The following is a 24,309-nucleotide window of genomic DNA, read 5'->3' on the forward strand; positions in this document are numbered from 1 at the left end:
TCACATTTGTGGGGGTAGGGTTGTGAAAGGAGGTTTGGGGTGGAGGAAAGGTTTAAGTGGTGGGTGGTGAGCCGGCTGAAGGGGGAGGGGGGTCACCTGGGGGGATGCTCCTTTGGGGAGTGGGATATTGGTGTCTACTCACTCATGCTGCCCAGTGTAGGTCGTTGACCTTCTTCCAACACTGGAGGCCAATCCTCCTGATCACACTCCCCGAGCTGACAACTGCCACCACCTTGCCCCAGGTAGCAATTGCTGTCTTGTGGCTCACCTTCCTGGATCTTGGAGGAACAGGACATCCCTCCAGGTCTCCAAAACATCCAGGAGCCTCCCCAGGTCAGCATCCTGAATCTTGGGGCTGGTCTCCTCGGCGCCATTGTTGCAAGCTGGCTGCGGTTGGCTGAGCAAGTGCAGCTTAAGTGGTACTCAACATTGTTAGTGGGGGCTGGCAAGCACGGTCCCGATGAATTTGCTGGCGAGCCTCATTTGGGGCAAAAAGCCTGTGAGGCCTTGTTAAGTGGACCAATTAACATTGAATAGCATTGCCCGCCTCGCAGGGCCGAGCACTGGGAAACTCGGCAATTCCCGCTAATTAGCACACGTAGAAGGTTTTCCGGAGTGGGCAACACGGTGGCACAGTGGTTAGTACTGCTGACTCACGGCGCCGAGGTCCCAGGTTCGATCCCGGATCTGGACCACTGTCCATGTGGTGCAGGATAGGTGGATTGGCCACGCTAAATTGACCCTTAATTGAAAAAAGTGAATTGGGCACTCAATTTTTTAAAAATAAGTTTTTGCGCCCTATGTTGACAGTTTCCGAAGACTTCAGCCAGAGATCCTGCATTGTTCTGACAGGATTGGGTCTTTTCCTTATGCAGTCAAAAGATCTCTCTGCCCGGCAGTTATTCCTGAATGCTAACTATATTTGAAAGTTGATTGGGATTTGGGATGGTTCTGTTGTTTGAGTGAAAATAAAAATATTAGTTAAGAGTTGTTGTATTCACTGTGTTGTGTAGCACTATTTAAGGGGTAATTGTAAGTTATTTTCTGGAGTGATGTTGAATATATTTTGATACTGAGTTAGTAAATACAGTTTGTTTTAATGTACCATATTTCTTTGTGTAAGCATTCCTGGAGCCAGGTATCCTTTGCTCAAAAGTTTTACAAAATTAAAATAAAATATTGGGGTTTCTGTTCAGTATCCCAGCCACTTCGGGGGTTTGGTCTGGGGTAGTAATAATAGCAAATTATTAATTTTTCTTTTTAATGAAGAACTGTTTGCATCGTCAGCACTGTCTCTGCGCGGATTGGCTGACTCCTTTGTGGGCGTGCCTAATCTCTGATTGACAGCGGTGGCGCTGTCTCGTTGCAGCCACTGATTGGCTGACTCCTTTGCGGGCGTGTCCAATCTCTGATACGCCGACATCTGATTGACAGCGGTGGCGCTGTCTCGGCGCAGCCCCGGATTGGCTGAACCCCGTATGGGCGTGTCCACTCTCTGATTGACAGTAGTGGCGCGGTCTCAGTGCGGCCCCGGGTTGGCTGACCCCTTTGTGGGCGTGACCATTCGCTGATTGACAGCGGTAGCGCTGGGCGTCGATTGGCGGGGCGGAGCCCTGTGGGCGTGTTCAGTCGAGCTGTGGAGCACGGCCGCTGATTGACTGAATACCCTGCTAATCCCAGGCCCTGAAAATGGCATCGGGCGGAGTGGGGGCCGGCAGCGGGAGTACCGGGACAGGAGCGGCCCCGGCAGGTTAGTCCTGAGGGGGCGTTTACCAGAGAAACACTGTGAACTGGGACGCTGGTGACAGGTTCACCACATCCATGGAGTGAGGGGAACTGGTTACCAGGGAAACATGGGGTGAGGGGAGCTGGTTACCAGGGAAACATGGAGTGAGGGGAGTTGGTTACTAGGGAAACATGGGGTGGGGGGAGCTGGTTACCAGGGAAACATGGGGTGAGGGGAGCTGGTTACCAGGGAAACATGGAGTGAAGGGAACTGGTTACCAGGGAAACATGGGGTGAGGGGAGCTGGTTACCAGGGAAACATGGAGTGAGGGGAACTGGTTACCAAGGAAACATGGGGTGAGGGGAACTGGTTACCAGGGAAACATGGAGTGAGGGGAACTGGTTACCAGGGAAACATGGGGTGGGGGGAGCTGGTTACCAGGGAAACATGGGGTGAGGGGAACTGGTTACCAGGGAAACATGGAGTCAGGGGAACTGGTTACCAGGGAAACATGGGGTGGGGGGAGCTGGTTACCAGGGAAACATGGAGTGAGGGGAGCTGGTTACCAGGGAAACATGGAGTGAGGGGAGCTGGTTACCAGGGAAACATGGAGTGAGGGGAGCTGGTTACCAGGGAAACATGGAGTGAGGGGAGTTGGTTACTAGGGAAACATGGGGTGGGGGGAGCTGGTTACCAGGGAAACATGGGGTGAGGGGAGCTGGTTACCAGGGAAACATGGGGTGAGGGGAGCTGGTTACCCGGGAAACATGGGGTGGGTGGAGCTGGTTACCCGGGAAACATGTGGTGAGGGGAGTTGGTTACTAGGGAAACATGGGGTGAGGGGAAGCTGGTTACCCGGGAAACATGGGGTGAGGGGAGTTGGTTACCCGGGAAACATGGGGTGAGGGGAGCTGGTTACCAGGGAAACATGGGGTGAGGGGAGCTGGTTACTAGGGAAACATGGGGTGAGGGGAAGCTGGTTACCCGGGAAACATGGGGTGGGGGGAGCTGGTTACCAGGGAAACATGGGGTGAGGGGAGCTGGTTACCCGGGAAACATGGGGTGAGGGGAAGCTGGTTACCCGGGAAACATGATGTGAGGGGAAGCTGGTTACCAGGGAAACATGATGTGAGGGGAAGCTGGTTACCCGAGAAACATGATGTGAGGGGAGCTGGTTACCCGAGAAACATGATGTGAGGGGAAGCTGGTTACCCGAGAAACATGATGTGAGGGGAAGCTGGTTACCCGAGAAACATGATGTGAGGGGAAGCTGGTTACCCGAGAAACATGATGTGAGGGGAAGCTGGTTACCTGGGAAACGTGTGATAGGAAGCTGGTTACCTGGGAAACATGGTGTGAGAGGAAGCTGGTTACCATGGAAAAATGGGGTCAGGAGAGCTGGTTACCAGTGAAACTAATTGCCAGGAAAACATGGGGTCAGGGGGTTGCTGGTTACCAGCTGATTAGGGGCTGGTTTAGCACAGTGGGTTAACCAGCTGGCTTGTAATGCAAAACAATGCCAGCGGCCGCGGGTTCAATTCCCGTACCAGCCTCCGCAAACAGGTGCCGCTGAAATGTGGTGACTAGGGGCGTTTCACAGTAACTTCATTGAGGGATACAGACCCCAGAAATATAGAAGATTTTAGTTTAGACAGGCTGCGTGGTCGGTGCAGGCTTGGAGGGCCGAATGGCCTGTTCCTGTGCTGTATTTTTCTTTGTTCTTTGACGTTTACTTGTGACAATAAGTGATTATTATTATTACCAGGGAAATAAGGGGTCAGGGGTTGCTGGTTACCAGGGAAACCAGTGACCAGGGTGCTGTCTACAAGGGAAACCTGGAGAGCGTGTTACCATGGAACATGGAGTGAGGAGATGCTGGTTACCATGGAAACCAATCATTGGGAAACTTGAGGGTGTGGAGTTCTGGTCCCATGCATCATTACCAGGAACAGTGAGTGACTGGTCCAGTTTCTGTATCTAGGATAATCAAATGTCCCTGTTGATTTTGACCATTTCAAATTGCTATGTCAACATTTATTATTCGTTTTTACCATGTCAACAGTCATAGTAGTGTAGTGCTGACCCAGGCCTGTAGATGGCTCTGGAAGTTAGATTTCTCACAATCTTGTAAGAAACTCCAGACATGGCTGTAACAACACTGGGACTAGCTGAACAGCAGCTCACAAGAATGCTTTTCACTGCCAGAGGCCAGAGACACACAGACCTTGAACTAACAGCGCATTTAAGGAATCGAAACAGAGGTTGTTCTTGAAGGCCCCACCCCGCCTTCTCAACCTTGCCCCTCACCTGAGGTGTGGTGATCCTCGGGTTAAATCACCACCAGTCAGCTCTCCCTGGGGAAAGCAGCCTATGGTCATCTGGGATTATGGCGACTTTACCTTTACTTTCTAATATTTGCTGTTGAGGAAATGTTGCAATTTGCTATTCCTTTTAGAAATATTCCAGGCTCCATTTCTGAAATTGATTGTGGGTTTAGTTTTGGATTGATACAAGGGTATGGGAGAGAATGGGGCAGTGGGATTAGTTTGGCATTAATGCAGGGCTGTGGGGAGAGTAGGGCAGTGGGATTACTTTGGAATTGGTACAGGGCTATGGGAGAGAATGGGGCAGTGGGTTTTGTCTGGAATTGGTACAGAACTATGGGAAGAGGTGGGACAGTGGGATTAGTACAGGGCTATGATGAGAGAGTGGGGCAGTGGGATTAGTGTGGAATTGATACAGGGCTATGGGGAGTGTGGGATTAGTGTGGGATTGTTACAGGGCTATGAGGAGAGAGCAAGGCAGTGGGATTAGCTTGGGGAATGGTACAGGGCTTTGGAAAGCCCATGCGATGGTGTGATAAATTTGAGATTAATGCATGGCTATGGGGAGAGAGTGGGCCAGTGGGATTAATTTGAGATTGATGCAGGGATTTGGGGAGAGAGTGGGACAGTGGGACTAGTTTGGGATTGATACGGGGCTATGGGGAGAGAGTGAGATAATGGGTTAGTTTGGGATTGATACAGTGTGATGTGATTAGCTCTGGCACAGAGCCAGCCCCAATACAAGTGGCCATATGATCTCCTCCGTGTTGTAAACCTCCATGGTTTCCCTATCCCGATAAAATGTCAGGCACAGTGATTTTCAAGGGGACAAGATTTTATAGGGCCACGAAGGGGTCCATACCGTGTGGTTCAAAGAAACTTAGTTTATTTATAAGAACTATTATATATATATATCACACGTTAGATCCCAACTGGGTCTGCCTTGCTGGGGCTGGTTTAGCACAGTGGGCTAAACAGCTGGCTTGTAATGCAGAACCAGGCCAGCAGCGCGGGTTCAATTCTTGTACCGGCCTCCCCGAACAGGCGCCGGAATGTGGCGACTAGGGGCTTTTCACAGTAACTTCATCGAAGCCTACATGTGACAATAAGCGATTTATTATTATTATTAACTGGCCGGCTTTATATAACCTACGACTATACATTGTTTAGAGGTCGCCAACTCCCTTAACGGGGGAGCTCGTATTCTGCGTGGTCCATGGGGAAGTTAATTCTTCCCACCCCAAAACGTACTTGTGAGTTATAACACACAATCTCTGCTTTGGGTGAGGCAAGTGCCGATTGTCGGCAATGGAACTGTCAAAGGAGTAATGGATCACAACATTTCCTCAAGGCAAATATCCGCCCAGCTCTTTAGTGTGTCGACTCCTTGAGGGCCTTGTTCGTTCAAGGCCTGGCTGTCCCTGGCCCTTGGCAGTGGGAAGCCTGTTTATGAGCTGTGGTACTGAGTGTAGCAGATTAAACAACTCCTTTAAGGCCTGCCAATCACCATAGTACCCTGGCCGGGCAGATCTGTCCCGACCACCCTCCCCGCCCCTCTTGCCATTGCCCATACTCCTGATCAGTTTAATTTGCTCAGCAGAGCATTTGGTTTGGTCTCAGGGAGTTGGGAAGAACATAGTCAGGGCACTGGGAGATCCCCTGTATCCGCCTTCCAACAGCGCTGTTTGATTTTTTTTTTTAGGTCAAATCCAAACAGAATGGCAGAGACATCAAGCGGCACAATAACCTGCTCACTGATGCTGAGTTTGAGTTCCATGAGGGCCACTCAGCCCCTGACCTCATTGTAGCCTTGGTTCAAACATGGACTGCTGCCAGGGACCAGGGTTTGATTCCGACCTCCGGTAACTGGAGTTTGCACTTTCTCCCAGTGTCTGCGTGGGTTTCCTCCGGGTGCTCAGGTCTCCTCCCACAGTCCAAAGATGTGCAGGTTAGGTGGATTGACCATGCTAAATTGCCCCTTAGTGTCCGAAGGTTAGGTGTGGTTACAGGGAAAAGGCGGGAATTGGATCTGTGTAGGGTGGTCTTTCAAATGGTCGTGCAGACTCGATGGGCCAAGTGGCCTTCTGCACTGTAGAGATTCTATAAAAAGAGCCGAACTCTAAAGATGAGATGAGAGTGACTGCCTTTGATGTAGAGGCAGCATTTGACTGAGTGTGGCATCAAGGAACCCTGGCAAAATTGAAGCCAGTGGGAATCAGGGGGAAAATACTCTGATGGTTGGAGTCATACCTGGCACAAAGGAATATGGTTTTGATTGTTGGAGGCCAATCATCTCAGCTCCATGGAATCATTGCACGAGTTACTCTGGATAGTGTTCTAGGTCCAACCATCTTCAGCTGCTTCATAGATGACCTTCCCTCCACCATGGTGGGGCTTTTCGCTGATGACTGCACAACGTTCAGCACATTTGTGACTCTTCAGATATTGAAGCAGTCTGACCAGCAAGAACTGAACAACATTTAGGCTTGTGACGTTCACGCCACACACACCTAGAAATGACCATCTCCAACAAGAGAGAATTCAACCATCACCTTGACATTCAGTGGCATTACCATCGATGAATTCCCTCACTGTCAACATCCTGGGGTTACCATTGACCAGAAACTGTACTGGACTAGCCATATTAATATTGTGGCTACAAGAGCAGGTTAGGGACTGTGAATTCTGCAAGGTGTAACTCTCCTCCTTACTCCCCAAAACATGCCAACTGTCTACAAGTCTGAAGTATGATGGAACACTCTCCACTTGCCTGGATGAGTGCAGCTCCAATAGCACTCAAGAACCTCAACACCATTCAAGGCAAAGCAGCCCCACTTGATTGGCACCCCATCCACCAGTTTAAATATTCACTGTTGTGTACTATGTACAGCGACACTGCAGTGACTAGTGTGCTGGCCAAACCAGCGAAGCCCAAATCCTGTGAATTAATTTTAAAAATGCACCAAAGTTCCTTCAATACCATCTTCCAAACCGATGACCTCTACCAACTAGAAGGGCAAAGGCAGAAGGTGCATGGGAACACCACCACCTGCAAGTTCCCCTCCAAGTCGCACACTAAATTCTGACTTAGAAATATATCGCCATTCCATCATTGTCAGAATCCTAGAACTCCCTTGCTAACAGCACCATGAGTGCACCTAAACCATATAGGCTGACGCAGTCAAAAGGACGGCTTACCGTCATCTCCTCAAGGCCAAAGGGATGAGCAATAAATGCTGGCCCACATCCCGTGAGAGAATTTTTAAAAAGCCTTGGTTTAACACCTCATCTGAAAGATGGCAACACTAACAGTGCACTTCCTGGAGTGTGGGGCATCAATCACACTTAGTGTCAAGAGCCACAATTTTGAACCACAAACCACAATATCATGGGTTTAAACCTTGACCAAAGACTCGACTACTAATACCAGGAGAGGGCAGCCTCCGTGACTAGGTGTATGGGGTACAGTCTCTGGAGACTGTAGGTTTGGTAACTGGACGTGTGGAGTACGATCTCTGGAGACTGGAGGCTCCGTGACTAGCTGTGGGGGTACAGTCTCTGGAGACTGTTGGCCCGGTGACTGGATGTGTGGGGTACAGTCTCTGCAGTCTGTAGGCTCAATGACTGGGTGGGTTGGGTACAGTCTCTGGAAACTGCAGGCTCAGTCACTAGGTGGGTGGGGTACAATTTCGGGCAACTGGAGAGCTCAGTGACTACGTGGGGTACAGTCTGAGGGGACTAGGCTCAAGGACAGAGTCTGTGGGGTATAGTCTCTGAGGATTGTAGGCTAGGTGACTGGGTGGGTGGGGTACAATCTCTGGAGACTGTAGGCTAGGTGACTGGGTGGGTGGGGTACAGTCTCTGGAGAGTAGGGCTCAGTGACTGAGTGGGTGGCGGACAGTCTCTAGAGACTAGGCTGGGTGGAGAGTGGTCTCAGGAGACTGTAGGTCCAGTGACTGGGTGGGTTGGGTACAATCTCTGGAGACTAGGCTCGGTGACTGGCTGGAGGTGTACAGTCTCTGGAGACTGTAGTGCTCAGCGGGTGGGTGCGGTACATTCTCAGGGGACTGTAGGTTTGGGGACTGAGTCTGTGCAGTACAATTTCTGAGGACTAGGCTAAGTAACTGGTGGGTGTGGCATAGTCTGTAGACTGTAGGCTAGGTGACTAGGTGTATGCGGTACAGTCTCTGGAGACTGTAGGTTCAATCTGGAGATTGTAGATTCACTGACTGAATGGATGGAGTATAGTCTCTGGAGACTGTAGGCTTTATGAATGGGTGGGTATGGTACAGTCTCTGGATACTGTAGGCTCGGTGACAGTGGGTGAGATGCAGTCTCAGGAGACTTGGCTCGAGGACTGAGTGTGGGGTACAATCTCGGGAGACTGGAGGCTTGGTGAATGAGTGGGTGCGGTGCAGTCTCTGGAGACTGTAGGTTTGGTGACTGAATGGGTGGGACACAGTTTTCCGAGCGCCTCCTCCCATACTTGGCTTCAGTGAGGAAACGAGTGAGTTTTTTTGAAACTTGCAATTGTACTTCAGTCCGATGTCTGTCTGAGAGCTGAAGCGATTGGACAGCCCTCTTCCAGATAAAGCTGGGAGTGTGTGCGTCAGTTACTGGGTCGCCCTTGGACCTGTGCTATCTGGCATAAGGAATGTGCACAGCCTTGGAGTTTGTTCAGACGAGGAGATAAAAGGACTGAAGGACAAAAAGCGAGTCAGAGCATCGTCACCAGAGCAGAATTTGTGTACACTTGAGTTCAGATCTCTCGCTCGAGGAGCAAACTTGGGTTTTCGTCTCTGAGGATTCCTGCAACGGTTCGACTGCGGCAGGTAAAATTAATCTTCCGTTCTATATTCGTTCCTGTGGCCTGAGCATCGCTGCCAAGGCTGGCGGTTGTTACCCATCCCTGGTTGCCCCTTGAGAAGGTGCCAGTGGGCATCCTTCTTGGACCGCTTTAGTCCGTGTGGTGTCAGTCTGTCCACAGCGCAGTTCCAGGGTTTGTACCCAATGAAGGTTTGACAGTGAAGGGAGAGCTGATTTATGTCCAAGTTAGTCTGCGGTGTGGCTTGGAGGCCCCACCTTCTTTCCGCCCCTCCCCTGACTTTTCCCTCAACCTGTCATGGTTTTCCTTCCTCCATGAGGCTTTTCTCTTCCCACTCCCCCACCCTTGAATTTTTCTCATTCCCTCCATCCAAGCCCCCCCCCCCCCACTCCCCATCCCCCTGTCTCTCTAAATCCTGTTACCCCACAGTTGACAGACGTTGGTCCTTTTGCACCAGATATTTATCCCATTGGATCGCTTTTGGCCCTGTGTTTGGGATCAACACAACCCAAGATCACAACACAAGAATTAGAAGCAGAAGTAGGCCACCAGACCCTTCAAGCCTGCCCGGATATTCCATAAGATTATGGCTGACCTATGCCGGCCTAAACTCCTTTCCTGTGCCATTTCCCCATAGCCCTCTGTGCCTCCTGCTGCTTGACATTCCGTAGCCTGCTGGGCAAATAACTCTGTAATCGGATCTATATGCATGCGTGTGCGCGCTTCCTGCCCTGAAGCCAGCACAGTTGCATCCAAAGGGTCAGACAAGTGAGCGAGTTGAATTTGTGGTTCAAAGAGTGCTGTGGGAGACGGTGAGCTGGATTCTCCGTTTGGGAGACTATGTCCCCACAATTGCGTCCGGAAAATTGGTGCAAAACGGCCATCGATTCCCTGCTCCCGGGGGGGGGTGTTGGGGGGCTAGTAGCCAGACAGCGTAGAGCTCCCAATATGGCCTGGAGCATTGCCGGGTCCGTGGCCGTGAATGCGCATGGCGGCAGTCTTCAGCGGTCGTGCCGTACTTCATGGCGGACTCAGCCCACGGACCCGGCCTGCAAAAATAGTCCCCCTTCGGCTGGCTCGCACGCCCCCAGCCCCGACTAATGCACCCCCTGCCCACGGATCGACCCTCCCCCGACTGTGACAGCGCTGGACTGAGTCCGCAGCCGCCACCCTGAGTTCCCGACTGGTGAGACCACACATGTCCTACACTGTCGGGAACTCGACCGGTCGGGGACGGAGCATCGCAGGATGGGCATCAGGCGATGGCCTGAGGCTTGGGCAGCACAGTAGCACAAGTAGATAGCACTGTGGCTTCACAATACCAGGGTCCAGGTTCGATTCCCTGCTGGGTCACTGTGCGGAGTCTGCACGTTCTCCCCGTGTCAGCGTGGGTTTCCTCTGGGTGCTCCGGTTTCCTCCCACAATCCAAAAGACGTGCAGGTTAGGTGGATTGGCCATGATAAATTGCTCTTAGTATCCAAAAAGTTTTGGAGGGGTTATTGGGTTATGGGGATAGGGTGGAAATGAGGGCTTAAAGTGGGTTGGTGCAGACTCGATGAGCCGAATGGCCTCCTTCTGCACTGTATGTTCCATGATACGTCGTGCGGGAGTACATCGCTTTTCAGCGGCGGAACATCGCGAAAGTGGCGCTGCCCCCATTTTTTCTTCATCGGAGATTCTCCACCCGTCGCCGAACGTGATTTTGGCATCAGGGTCGGAGAATTCAGGCCATTGTTTTGATCCGTGTTGCACTGGGAAAGGAGGGAGCTGTTCCCAATGGGTAGGCTCCATTTAAACCATAGAATAGAAGAATAGAATTTACAGTGCAGAAGGAGGCCATTCGGCCCATCGAGTGTGCACCGGATCTTGGAAAGAGCACCGTAACCCAATAACGCCACCTCACCTTTTAGACACTTAAGGGCAATTTATCGTGGCCAATCCACCAAACCTGCACATCTTTGGACTGTGGGAGGGGATCGCAGCACCCGGAGGAAACCCACGCAGATGCAGGGAGAACATGCAGACTCCGCACAGACAGCGACCCAGCCGGGAATCAAAACTGGGACCCTGGAGTTGTGAAACAACTCTGCTAACCACTGTGCTACCGTGCTGCCCAAATGAGTGAGACTGGTCTCAGTTGCCGCCCCATCCCCACACATACACTAACGGACTAACTGTCTTTTAAAAAATAAATTTAGAGTACCTAATCTTTTTTTTCAATGAAGGGGCAATTTAGCGTGACCAATTCACCTACCGTGCCCATCTTTGGGTTGAGGGCTGAGACCCATGCAGAAACGGGGAGAATTTGCAAACTGCGCACGTACAGTGACCCCGGAGCCGGGATCGAACCGTGTCCTCGGCACCGTGAGGCAGCAGAGCTAACCACTGCGCCAATGTGCCGCCCCGATTAACTCTGTCTTAAAATATCAGGGAGAGGATTCAGGTGAAGGAAGGTTTACAGATCTAAAAACAAACATCAAGGCCGTCGAGCAATGCAGCAGCCCGAATAAAGAGAAGCAGAACGGACTGACTGAGGGACAGAGAGGGTTTACGGTAATAGTGCAGCGACAAATTAGACCAAAGAGGAGAAAATGGTCAAAAGTTAAAGGTGATTTATCTGAATGCTTTTCGAACAAATGGACAAATTAATTGTGCAAATTGAGATAAATGAGTTTGATCTAATATCCATTACAGAGAAGTGGTTGCATGTGACCAAAGGTAGAAAATTTAATGCATGGAAGAAAGCTGCTTTGGCTGAGTGAGCGAGCCAAATCCCACTTTCCAGCTCTTGGCCCATCGCCCTGTGGTTTATATCACTCCCAAGTGCATGTCCAAATACTTTTTTGATGCCATGAGGGCTTCTGCTTCTACAACCCTTTCATGCCGTGAGTTCCAGACTGCCCCTAAACCCTCTGGGTGTGCAACCTTTCCCCACAGCTCCCCCTCTAATTTTCACGGCAGTTTAAAAAAATCTTTGTAGCGGAAGCTACAGAGTTTGTTGCGGCGCGGGGAGGGGGGGAGGCGGACAAGTACAGTGGGTGGGCAAGAGGGTGACAAACGGAGTTAAATAAGAGGAAATATCAGGTTACTTGCTTAAGCAGCAAGAGCAGAGAAACCAATGTACTGTATGCGAGAAGCTGGTAAATAGTGGCCGGAGTTCTCCAGCAGTGGATTCTTTGGTCTCGCCGGCAGCACAGCCCCGCCTGCGGCTATTCCCGGTGGCATGGCGTGGCTTCAGCAGGAATTCCCATTAACAGCAGCGGGAGCAGAGAATCCCGCCACCGGAGCCACTGAGAAACGTGTAGCTGAGCGGTCGGAGGACCCAGCCTGGTGACTCTTCAATGTTTGTGTTTGGAGGGAGTTCGCTGTCCTTGTACTCCACAAGGCAAATTGCCTTTTATTACAAAGGCATACAAAAATAAGGAAGCTCTGATGTCATTGGACATTGGTGAGACTGCACCTACAATACAGTTCTTTGCTTCCATATCTTTAAAGAACTATATTCATGGCTCGGAGTTGGAGGGTGGGCAGTAATTGGAAGCAGCAACAGAGGCTCACAGGATTGATTCCTGGGTTGTCATGTGAGAGCAGGATTGGCTAGAACCGGGGTTTTCGAACTCAGGGTCACGACCCACAGGTGAGTCGCGGGTCGGTTTCGGGAAGGTCACTTTTAAAAATGCCATTCACAACTGAGTTTTAAGATTGCTGGCCATCCTGCGCATGCATGCTGGATCAAGCAGTGTGCGGGCCCAGAGCCCAGCGGGGTGGACCGCCTCCTGGCGTCAACGCGCTGTCCAGGGCCAGGTTTTGTTCTGCAAACAATGGAGTCCTCCTTCCAGAAGCGGCAGCAGAGTGTAGGTCACGCGCCCCAGGTATGCTGATCACGTGATCTGGGCGCAAGAGAGATTTCTCCATTTTGCAGCTGCCAGCAGTGCTGGTGTGAATTCCTGGGCCTCTGGTGAACAACCCATGAAGAAGAAGCTGAAAACAGGAACTAAACAGCAGAAAGCTGATATCTTGAGGTACGGGTTATTAATTGTTCCACTGTAAATCAGGATTCAAAGTTCATGTGTGTTATATGCAGGGAAGCGCTCGCAAATGGAAGTTCAAAACCCTCAAAACTTCAAAGACATTTGAAGACTAAACATGGCGAGTTCGAGGACAAACCTCTTTGATTTTTTCAATGGATGCAGTGAGATCTTAAATCATCAACTGGTCATTATCAGAAATGTAGCACTGAATAACAAAGCAAGTGGCATCGTGAGTACCGAGCAGGCTCACCTGTCATAATAAAGGTAAGTGAAAATGGTGGGTTGTGAAGCGCAGGCAACATGATTTGCAGGTTCATTAGCATGGGTCGTGCAGGTCAGCCAGTGATGGTCGCGAAGGTCAGCCACTGTGTCCCGAAGGATGTCCGATTGGTAAAAATGGGTCCCGAGCAAAAATGTTTGAAAAGCACTGGATGAGAATGACCTATCTGCTCTGGTGTTTTGATAAATGCGAAGTGAGCTCATTGCAACATTCCCCCCCTCTTGACTGGAGAGTTGGGAGCCAAGAGTCTCATGTTGGGGGGGGTGGTCGGAGGGTCGGTCATTTTGGATGGAGATGAACAGCGATGTTTTATATCTTCAGTCCGAGGGTTGCGAATCTTCAGAATTCTCTATGCCAGAGTGCTGTGGGTGTTCGGTCGCTGAGTAAACAAAGATTTTTTTAATATTTGGGAATTGAGGATTGTGGATGTAAAGCGGGAAGATGCAATTGGAGTTGCAGATCAGTCATGATCTTATCGAATGGCAGAGCAGGCTTGAGGAGCGGAGATGCCCATGAGGCCCCTTGCCTGCTCTTTTCTCTTATGTTCAGGTTGCAGGTCTGTGATCCCGACTGAAAATAACATCTCACCTTTATCCAACACCTTATGGTGCAAGGCATGTCCAAAGGTGCTTAGTAAATGTGTAATCAAACAAACATGTGAGGTCATTATTGGAATTTGCTCAAGTGTCAACACTTGTAGAGCAGGAAATCCAAGGGACGAGACTGATATCAGCAATCAAATTGCTTTGACTGCTGCTGTTTCTGCGTTTTGGCTCGCTCCACAGAGCTGAGTCAGGACCTGAATTAGTCACAGACATCCTGAAATAGCAACAAACGCAATAGCTGATCTTGTTCCTTGTTTACTGGCTAAGCCGCTGATGTGATCTTGACGCCCAGGTTCACAGTCCAGTGTCTCTGAAATTTCACTGTTGAGCAGACCAACGGTGACACGGAAATGAAGTGAAATGCCCTGTGCTCCCTCCAGCCTGTCCCGCACACCATGGCAACTTATTCTTCACAATACAGCCCTCGCCCTGGGAATTTGTCTAATTGCTGGAGTAATGGATAAACATACATCTTGCGTGAACATGCTGAAAACCCTCACCATTGCCTTTTGTCATTGCCAACTTCAACAGCCTCTCCGGGCTGAGCTCCTGTATAACATCCTGCTGAAACTTGAGCTTGTCCAACACTCTGCTGTCCGTACCTTATCACATGCTGAGTCCTGTTCAACCATCATCAATCACCCTTTTGAGCTCGCTGGCCTTCATTATCTCCATGTTCGCCAGTCATTGAGTTTAAATTTCTCATCCTTGTTTTTAATCAGTCTTATGGTCTCATCCGCCCCTATTTCTGTAACACCTCCAGCCCCTACAACCTAGAGCCATAAAGTCCAAGAGCACAGAAAAGGCCCTTCGGCCCATTGCATATGTGCCGGGTCAAAAACAACCACCGAACTATTCTAATCCCATTTTCAGCACTTGGCACATAGCCTTGTATGCCTTGGCATTGCAAATGCACATCAAAATACTTCTTAAGTGGTATGAGTGTCTCTGCCTCCACTACCTTTTCAGGCAGTGAATTCCAAACTCCCATCACCCTCTGGGAGAAAAAGATTTCCTCACATTCCCTCTAAATCTCCTGCCCTTTACCTTAAATCTATGCCCTCTGGTCATTGATCCCTCCACCAAGCGGAAATGTTTTTTCCTGTCTACTCTATGACCTTCATAATTTTATACATCTCAATTATGTCCCCCCTCATTCTCCTCTGCTGAAAACAGCACAACTCCATCCAATCTCTCTTCACAGCTAAAACTCCAGCCCAGGCAATATCCTGATAGATCTCCTCTGCACCTTTTCAAGTGCTATCACATCCCTCCTTAACTTCTGTCGTGGGGAAAATGCTTGAACCTATCGTTAAGGAAGAAATACGAGACATCTGGATAGACATTGTCTCATTGGGCAGATGCAGAATGGGTTCATGAAAGGCAGGTCATGTTTGACTAATTTAGTGGAATTCTTTGAGGACATTACAAGCGCGGTGAACAACGGGAACTGGTGGATGTGGTGTATCTGGATTTCCAGAAGGTATTCGACAAGGTGCTGCATGAGATAAAGACGCATGGTGTTACGGGTAATGTATTTGCAAGGATAGAGGATTAGTTAACTGACAGAAAGCGCGGAGTGGAGATAAATGGATGTTTTTCTGGTTGGCGAATAGTGGCTAGTGGTGTGCCTCGGGGATCAGTGTTGGACCCAAAATTGTTCACAATTTACATTGATGATTTGGAGTTGGAGACCAAGTGTAATATGTCAAAGATCGCAGATGACACTAAGATGAGTGGTAGAGCCAAGTGTGCAGAGGACACTGAAAGTCTGCAGAGGGATTTGGATAGTTTTAGTGAGTGGGCAAGGGTCTTGCAGATGGAGTTCAATGTTGATAAATGTGAGGGCTTCCATTTTGGTAGGAATAACAGCAAAATGGGCTATTATTTAAATGGTAAAAAATTGCAGCATGCTGCTATGCAGAGGGACCTGGGTGTCCTTGTGCATGAATTGTAAAAGGTTGGTTTGCAAGTGTTGCAAGTAATTAAGAAAGCAAATGGATTTGGTCCTTCATTGTGAGAGGGATGGAGTTTAAAAACAGGGAGGTTATGAATGAAAATGAATATCGTTTATTGTCACAAGTAGGCTTCAATGAAGTTACTGTGAAAAGCCCCTAGTCGCCACATTCGCATATAAAGGGTGCTGGTGAGGCCACACCTGGATACTGTGCACAGTTTTGGTCTCCTTACTTGAGAAAAGTTGTACTGGCACTGGAGGGAGTGCAGAGGAGATTCACTAGGTTGATTCCGGAATTGAAAGGATTGGCTTATGAAGAGAGACTGAGTAGACTGGGACTATACTCATTGGAATTTAGAAGAATGAGGGGGGATTTTATAGAAACATATAACATTTTGAAGGGAATAGACAATAGAAGCAGGGAGGTTGTTTCCACTGGCGGGTGAAACTAGAACTAGGGGGCATAAGCCTCAAAATAAGGGGAAGCAGATTTAGGACTGGGTTGAGGAGGAACTTCTTCACTCAAAGGGTTGTGAATCTGTGGAATTCCCTGCCCAGTGAAGCAGTTGAAGCTACCTCATTGAATGTTTTTAAGGCAAAGGTAGATAGATTTTTGAACAGCAAAGGAATAAAAGGTTAAGGTGGGCGGGCGCGTAAGTGGAGCTGAGTCCACAAAAAGATCAGCCATGATCTTACTGAATGGTGGAGCAGGCTCGAGGGGCCAGATGGCCGACCCCTGCTCCTAGTTCTTATGTTCTCTGTTCCTATAATGTGGATTCCTGAACTGCACGCCATGCTATAGCTGTAGCCTAACCAACGTTCCAACGTAACCCTTCCTATCTCTGTAACCTCCTCCAGCACCGACAACCCTCCGTAACCTCCACCAGTCCCTTCAACCCTCCCAATCTCTATAAACTCCTCCAGCCCCTACAACCCTACCTTGTCTCTGTAACCTCCTCCAGTCCCTATAACCCTCCCTATCTCTGTAACCTCCTCCAGTCCCTACAACCCACCCTATCTCTGTAACCTCCCCAGTCCCTACAACCCTCCCTATCTCTGTAACCTCCTCCAGTCCCTACAACCCTCCCTATCTCTGTAACCTCCTCCAGTCCCTACAACCCTCCTAATCTCTATAAACTCCTCTAGCCCCTACAACCCTCCCTATCTCTGTAACCTCCTCCAGTCCCTACAACCCTTCCTATCTCTGTAACCTCCCCCTGCCCCTTCAACCCTCCCTACCTCTGTAACCTCCTATAACCCCTACAACCCCCCAACCTCTGTAATCTCCACCTGTCCTTTCAACCTTCCCTATCTCTGTAACCTCCTCAATCCCTCCTCGACCGCTGTGCTCCACCGATTATGGCCTCTTGTGCATTCCCTCATTTCCATCGCTCCACCAATGGCGGCTGTGCTTTCAGCTGTCTGGGCCCTGAGCGCTGGAATTCTCTCCCCCAAACCTCTCCACCTATGTGTCCCTTTCCTCCTTTCAGATTCTCCCTGCCCAAGCTGTTAGCCACGTGTCCTTGTATCTCTTTATGTAGCTCAGTGTCGAATGTAATCTGGTAATTGCTTCTGTGAACCTCCTTGGGGCCTTTCTTGTCTGTTGAAAGTGCAATTCCAATGCATATCATGGTTTCTGCTTCTATTTATAAAGAGTCTCAGAACGTTTAAAGTTTGGACACTTTTCATTCTTTCCAGCTTGGCAAACCCAGCCAGTGTTTAGAAACACTATTTTATTCACAGTAAGTAGATTTAGTTGGCCTCTATTCCTCAACTATATTAATGTGGCCTGCAATGAAGATAATTCCCCTGCCATGTCTAGTTTAGTAAATATTATACTCAAAAATAGTGAAGCTCCCAGCTGCTGAATTATAGACTCATGAGTCCTGTTTTAAAATTAATTAATGGGATGTGGGTGTCACTGGCTAGGTCCAGCATTTATTTTCCAACCTAATTGCCCCTTAAGAAGGTGGTGGTGAGCTGCCGTCTTGAACCTCTACAGTCCTTAAGCACCCACAGTGCTGTTAGAGAGGGGGTTCCAGGATTTTGACCCAGCGACAGTGAAGGAACGGTCAATATATTTCCAAATCAGACTTGAAAGGGACCCTCCAGGCAGTGGTGTTCCCATGTATCTGCTGCCTTTGCCCTTCTAGGTGGTATCTGTCCTGGTTTGGGGGTTGCTGCTTAAGGAGCCTTGGTGAGTTGCTGCAGTGTGTCTTGTAAATGGTACACATGGCTGCCACTGTCTGTTGGTGGTGGAGGGATTGAATGGTTGTTGAAGGGGTAGCAATCAATCAGGCTGCTTTGTTCTGGATGGTGTTGAGCTTCTTCAGTGTTGTTGGAACTGCACTAATCCAGGCAAGTGGAGAGTATCCATTGCACTCCTAACTTGTGCCTTGTCGATAGTAGACCGGCTTTGGGGAATCGGGAGGTGAGATATTCACCGCAGGATTCCTAGCCTCTGACCTGCTGGGTCGGTGCACACTCGATAGGCCAATGCTTTCCTGCAAACATTCAAATAAAGTACCCACCGTCTCCTGAACAGGTTCAGTAATATTCACTCTCCTCTCTCTCTGTCTTCCTCACATACGCTCTCTGTATTTTATATGATGCTCACTTGCTCTCTCCCCTCGCACATGCTCTCTCTCTGTGCTTTATATAATGCTCACTTGCTCACTATCTCCCCTCACACATATGCTCTCTCTGTGCTTTGTATAATGCTCACTCGCTCTCTCCCCTCACACCTGCTCTCTCTATACTTTATACAATTCTCACTCACGCTGTTTCCCCTCACACATGCTCTTGCTGTACTTTATGTAATGCTCACTCTCTCTCTCCCTCACCCAAGCTCTCTCTGTGTTTTATATAATGCTCACTTGATCTCTCTCTCCCGTCACACAGGCTCTGTGTTTTATATAATGCTCACTTGCTCTCTCTCCCCCTCACACACGTGCTCTCTCTGTGCATTATATAATGCTCACTCTCTCCCTCTCTCTCTCTCTCTCTCTCTCTCTCTTCCCCCCCCCCCCACTCACGCTCTGTGTGTTTTATATAATGCTCACTTGATCTCTCTTTCCATCACACGCACGCTCTGTGTTTTATATAATGCTCACTCGCTCTCTCTGTAATCCTCACACGCTCTCTGTGTTTTATATAATGCTTGATGCACTATCAATTCCGACGAGACGAAAGTAGAGTATAATCAAGGCTTTATTACGCAGAAATGTGTAGCCTCCCGCAGCTGCTGCCGAAATGGCTGCAGCTCGGAGAGCCCATACATTTATACTCCACCTACTGGGCGGAGCCAGCAGGCAGGGACCTACCCCCGTACCTGTAGTACAGGGGCCTTACCGTAATATGTGGTATATACAATATAACAGTGGTGAATACCACATTCACCCCCTGTTAAAAAAGAGTCCAGCGGGGGGGTTGGAAAACTATTTACATTCAGGTGTTTAACATTTTAAGGAAAAGTTTACAAATTCAGACGATTGGGCGCCTTGATCCCTCGTTGCGAGCACCACAGTTCTGGTGGCGAATTCGGTGTCGGTGACTCCGGGAGCGTGTCGACCTCATCTTCATCCCCGGGTGGGACCAAGGGGAGGACGGATTGTCCTGGAGCGGGGGCTGTGGTGGGGTGCGCCGGGTGGAGGGAGGGTGGCGCCGGGGGAGGGGGGGGCCCAGCTGGTGCCAGGTCCCTGAGGAAGACAGTATCTTGGCGGCCGTCGGGGTACACTACGTAGGCATACTGCGGGTTCGCGTGAAGTAGCTGTACCCTCTCAACCAACGGGTCCGCCTTGTGGAGCCGCACGTGCTTGCGGAGGAGGACGGGTCCTGGAGCTGCCAGCCACGTTGGGCGCGAAACCCCGGAGGTGGACTTCCTGGGGAAGGCAAAGAGACGTTCATGGGGAGTTTCGTTAGTCGCAGTGCAAAGGAGCGACCGAATGGCGTGAAGGGCGGGAGCGGGAGGCCGGGAGATTTCTGGACCATAGGGCCAGCTGGACGGCCTTCCAGACTGTCCCATTCTCCCGCTCCACCTGCCCGTTTCCCCGGGGTTTGTAGCTGGTCATCCTGCTCGAGGCAATGCCCATGTTGAACAGGTACTGGCGCAGTTCATCGCTCATAAAAGGATCCCCAGTCACTGTGGACGTAGGCGGGGAAACCTAACAGAGCAAAGATGGTGTTGAGGGCTTTGATAACGGTGGCAGATGTCATATCGGGGCATGGAACGGCGAAGGGGAATCTGGAATATTCGTCGACCACATTAAGAAAGTACGTGTTTCGGTCAGTGGAGGGGAGGGGCCCTTTGAAGTCCACGCTGAGCCGTTCAAAGGGGCGGGAGGCCTTCACCAGGTCCGCTCGGTCTTGCCGGTAGAAGTGCGGTTTACACTCCGCGCGATGGAGTAGGGCAGATTGCGGGCCTTTATGAAGTGATAAAAGCGGGTGACCCCTGGGTGACCGAGATCATCGTGCAGGGTCCGGACTCGGTCCCCGTGTGCGCTGGCACAAGTACCTCGGGATAGGGCATCGGGGGGCTCGTTGAGCTTACCGGGGCGATACAAAATCTCGCAATTGTAGGTGGAGAGCTCGATCCTCCACCTCAAGATCTTATCATTTTTGATCTTACCCTGTTGTGTGTTGTTGAACATGAAGGCAACCGAACGTTGGTCAGTGAGGAGAGTGAATCTCCTGCCGGCCAGGTAATGCCTCCAATGCCGCACAGCTTCAACGATCGCTTGGGCCTCCTTTTCGACGGAGGAGTGCCGAATTTCGGAGGCATGGATAGTGCAGGAAAAGAATGCCACGGGCCTGCCTGCCTGGTTGAGGGTGGCGGCTAGAGCGACGTCTGATGCATCGCTCTCGACTTGGAAGCAGTGTGTCTCGTCGACTGCGTGCACCGCGGCATTGGCGATGTCGGCCTTGATACGGTTGAAAGCCTGGTGAGCCTCGGCCGTCATGGGGAAACGGTGGAGTGAATGAGTGGGTGGGCCTTGTCCGCATAGTTAGGGACCCACTGGGCGTAGTACGAGAAGAACCCCAGGCATCGTTTGAGGGCCTTGGGGCAGTGGGGAAGGGGGAGTTCCATGAGGGGGCGCATGCGATCGGGGTCAGGCCCGAGCACTCCGTTCTGGACCACATAGCCGAGGATGGTTAATCGGTTCGTGCTGAACACGCACTTCTCCTTGTTGTAGGTTAGGTTGAGGAGTTTAGCGGTGTGGAGGAATTTGGAAAGGTTAGTGTCGTGGTCCTGCTGGTCGTGGCCGCAGATTGCACAGACGTTATCCAGGTACGGGAAGGTGGCCTGCAGCCCGTACCGGTCAACCATTCGGTCCATCTCTCGTTGGAAGACCGAGACCCCGTTAGTGACGCCAAAGGGAACCCTAAGGAAGTGGTAAAGGCGGCCGCCCGCTTCAAACACGGTGTACGGGCGGTCCGCCTTGCGAATGGGGAGCTGGTGGTGGGCAGATTTTAGGTCCACTGTCGAGAAGACCCGATACTGTGCAATCTGATTGACCATATCAGATATGCGTGGGAGGGGGTACGCATTGAGCTGCGTGTACCGATTGATGGTCTGGCAGTAGTCACCGACCATCCTGTTTTTCTCCCCAGTTTTCACAACTACCACTTGGGCTCTCCAGGGGCTGCTGCTGGCCTCGATAATACCTTCCCATAGCAGCCGCTGGATCTCAGACCTGATGAAGGTCCTGTCCTGGGCGCTATACCGTCTGCTCCTGGTGGCGATGGGTTTGCAATCCGGGGTGAGGGTTGCAAACGGAGAAGGTGGGTCGACCTTAAGGGTCATGAGACCGCAGACAGAAAGGGGTGGTAGGGGCCAGCAAAATTTCAGGGTTAGGCTCTGGACGTTGCACTGGAAGTCCAGGCCGAGTAGCAAGGCAGCGCAGAGGTCTGGGAGGACGTAGAGCCGGAAGCCGCTGAACTTTATGCCCTGGATGGTGAGGGCGGCGGTGCAATACCCCCGGACCGCCACGGAGTGGGATCTGGAGGCTAGGGAGATTTTCTGGTTAATGGGGTGCACCAAGAGGGAGCAGTGTCTTATCATATCGGGATGGATGAAGCTCTCTGTGCTCCCGGAGTCCAGAAGGCAGGATATCTTGTGCCCGTTGACACGGTCGCGAGGTTATGCGGTCGGGACTGGTCGATCGTGATGGAGGCGAGACGTGGCAGGTCGGCGGCGGTTGCAGGCGATGAGCGGCCTGATGAGGTGGCCGACGAGCAGGGGTCCTAAGGCGGGGAAGATGGCGGCGCCCACGGTTCACACATGGGGGGTGCAGGGACAATAGCGGCGATCGAACGGGCCTGGCACACAGCAGCAAAATGTCCTTTCTTCCTGCAGGCCTTGCAGAGCGCGCTCCGCGCCGGGCAGCGCTGCGGGGGGTGTTTTATCTATCCGCAGAAGTAGCACTTGGGTCCCCCGGGGTTAGTTGGCTGTTGTGCGGCGCAGGCATGGGGCGGTCGCTGATGGGGTCCACGATGGGGTGTTCGCTGGCGGGGTCCACGATGCCCAGGAGGGGTGGGCCGTGCGGCCGGGGGCATACGCCTGTACATTGCGTGAGGTGACTGTGAGCAAGATCGCTAGTTTCTTGGTCGCTGCGAGGTCGAGGGTAGCCCCTTCTAAGAGGCGCTGGTGGATGTAGGCCGACCCTATGCCCGTAACGAACGCGTCTCTAACTAGCAAGTCAGAATGTTCAATGGCCGAAACGGCCTGGCAATCGCAGTCTCTCACCAGGACATGCAGGGCACGCCAGAAATCTTCCACAGACTGACCAGGGAGTTGATGTCGCATGGACAGGAAGTGCCTAGCATAGATTTTGTTGGTCTGCTAAGTGTAGTTCTCCTTCAGTAACGCCATGGCCTCAGCGTAGGACAGCGCGTCCCGGATGAGGAGAAAGATATCGGAGCTCAGCCGCGTGTAAAGGATCTGGAGCTTCTGTGCCTTTTGAGGGTGGTTCTGTCGCAGATCCGATGTATGCTTCAAAGCAAGCGAGCCAATGTGCGAAGGCCGACTTGCCGTTGTCTTCTTGAGGCTGCAGCTGCAGGCGATCAGGCTTGATGCGGAGATCCATCATTGTAAAATCTCTGCATAATAAATTGACGCACTATCAATTACGAGACGAGAGTAGAGTGTAATCGAGGCTTTATTACGTAGAGATGTGTAGCCTCCCGCAGCTGCTGCCGAAATGGCTGCAGCGCGGAGAGCCCACACATTTATTCTCTGCCCACTGGGTGGAGCCAGCAGGCAGGGATCTACCCCCGTTCCTATAGTACAGGGGCCTTACCGTAATACCTCGTATGCGGTATATACAATACAACAGTGGTGACTACCACAATGCTCACTTGCTCTCTCTCTCTAATCCTCACACATGCTCTCTGTTTTATATAATGCTCACTTGCTCTTTCTCTCTCCGCCTCACACACACTCTCTCTGTGCTTTATATAATGTTCACTCGCTCTCTCACCCTCACATACGCTCGCTCTGTGTTTTATATAATGCTCACTTGCTCTTTCTCTCTCCGCCTCCCACATGCTCTCTCTGTGCTTTATATAATGCTCACTCGCTCTCTCTCCCCCCACACACACTCTCTCTGTGCTTTATATAATGCTCACTCGCTCTCTCCCCCTCACACACGCTCTCTCTGTGCTTTATATAATGCTCACTCGCTCTCCCCCTCACACATGCGCTCTCTCTGTGCTTTATATAATGCTCACTCGCTCTCTCCCCCTCACACACACGCTGTCTGTGTTTTATATAATGCTCACTCATTCTCTTTCTCTCCCCCCTCACGCACTGTCTCTTTGTGCTTCATATAATGCTCACTTGCTCTCTCTCCCCCTCACACACGCTCTCTCTGGGCTTTATATAATGCTCACTTGTTCTCTCCCCCACACACTCGCGCTCTCTCTCTCTCTCTGTGCTTTATATAATGCTCACTTGCTCTCTCTCCCCCACACACATGCTCTCTGTACTTTATATAATGCTCACTTGCTCTCTCCCACACACACGCTCTCTTGTGCTTTATATAATGCTCATTTGTTCTCTCTCCTCCTCACACACGCTCATCTGTATTTCATATAATGTCACTTGCTCTCCCCTCACACATGCTCTCTCTGTTTTATATAATGCTCACTTGCCCTCACTCTCCCTGACCCTCACAGACACTCTGTGCTTTATATAATGCTCACTCGCTCTCTCTCTCCCCCTCACACACGATCTCTGTGCTTCATATTGTGGGAGTCACGACCAGCTGTATCATATGTATTACGGTAAGACACATATACTATAGGTACATGTAGTTCCCTGTCTGCTGGCTCCGCCCAGTAGGCAGCGTATAAATGTGTGCGATCGCCGGTGCTGCAGCCATTCTGGTAGCAGCTACAGGAGGCACAACATCTTTGCTCAAGAAAGCCTCGATTATTCCACTACTCTCGTCTTTGTGGTAATTGATGGTGCATCAATTTATTGAGCGAAGATTTTTAAAACAATGTATCTTCGCATCAAGCCTGATCACCTGCAGCTGAGCCCTCAAGCAGCCAACGCTATG

The 24,309-nt window shown here is 50.8% G+C and overlaps 1 protein-coding gene across 6 annotated transcripts in view; it reads left to right on the plus strand.

The window, feature by feature from the left end:
* Nucleotides 1-1,636: 1,636 nt before the first annotated feature.
* lipeb (lipase, hormone-sensitive b) overlaps nt 1,637-24,309 on the plus strand; it is a 219,743-nt gene continuing 197,070 nt past the window's right edge. For 4 of the 6 annotated variants that reach the window (XM_072469061.1, XM_072469066.1, XM_072469062.1 and 1 more), the window contains exon 1: nt 1,637-1,750. In XM_072469061.1, the coding sequence (XP_072325162.1) occupies nt 1,690-1,750 (61 nt within the window). In that variant the 5' untranslated portion in view covers nt 1,637-1,689. Of the gene's footprint in view, nt 1,751-3,612; nt 3,678-8,795; nt 8,883-24,309 lie in introns of those variants that run through there. The other 2 variants (XM_072469064.1, XM_072469063.1) reach the window with 2 other exon arrangements.

The sequence above is a fragment of the Scyliorhinus torazame genome, chromosome 12 (assembly GCF_047496885.1).
Source record: "Scyliorhinus torazame isolate Kashiwa2021f chromosome 12, sScyTor2.1, whole genome shotgun sequence".
In the NCBI taxonomy this organism is placed as follows: domain Eukaryota; kingdom Metazoa; phylum Chordata; class Chondrichthyes; order Carcharhiniformes; family Scyliorhinidae; genus Scyliorhinus; species Scyliorhinus torazame.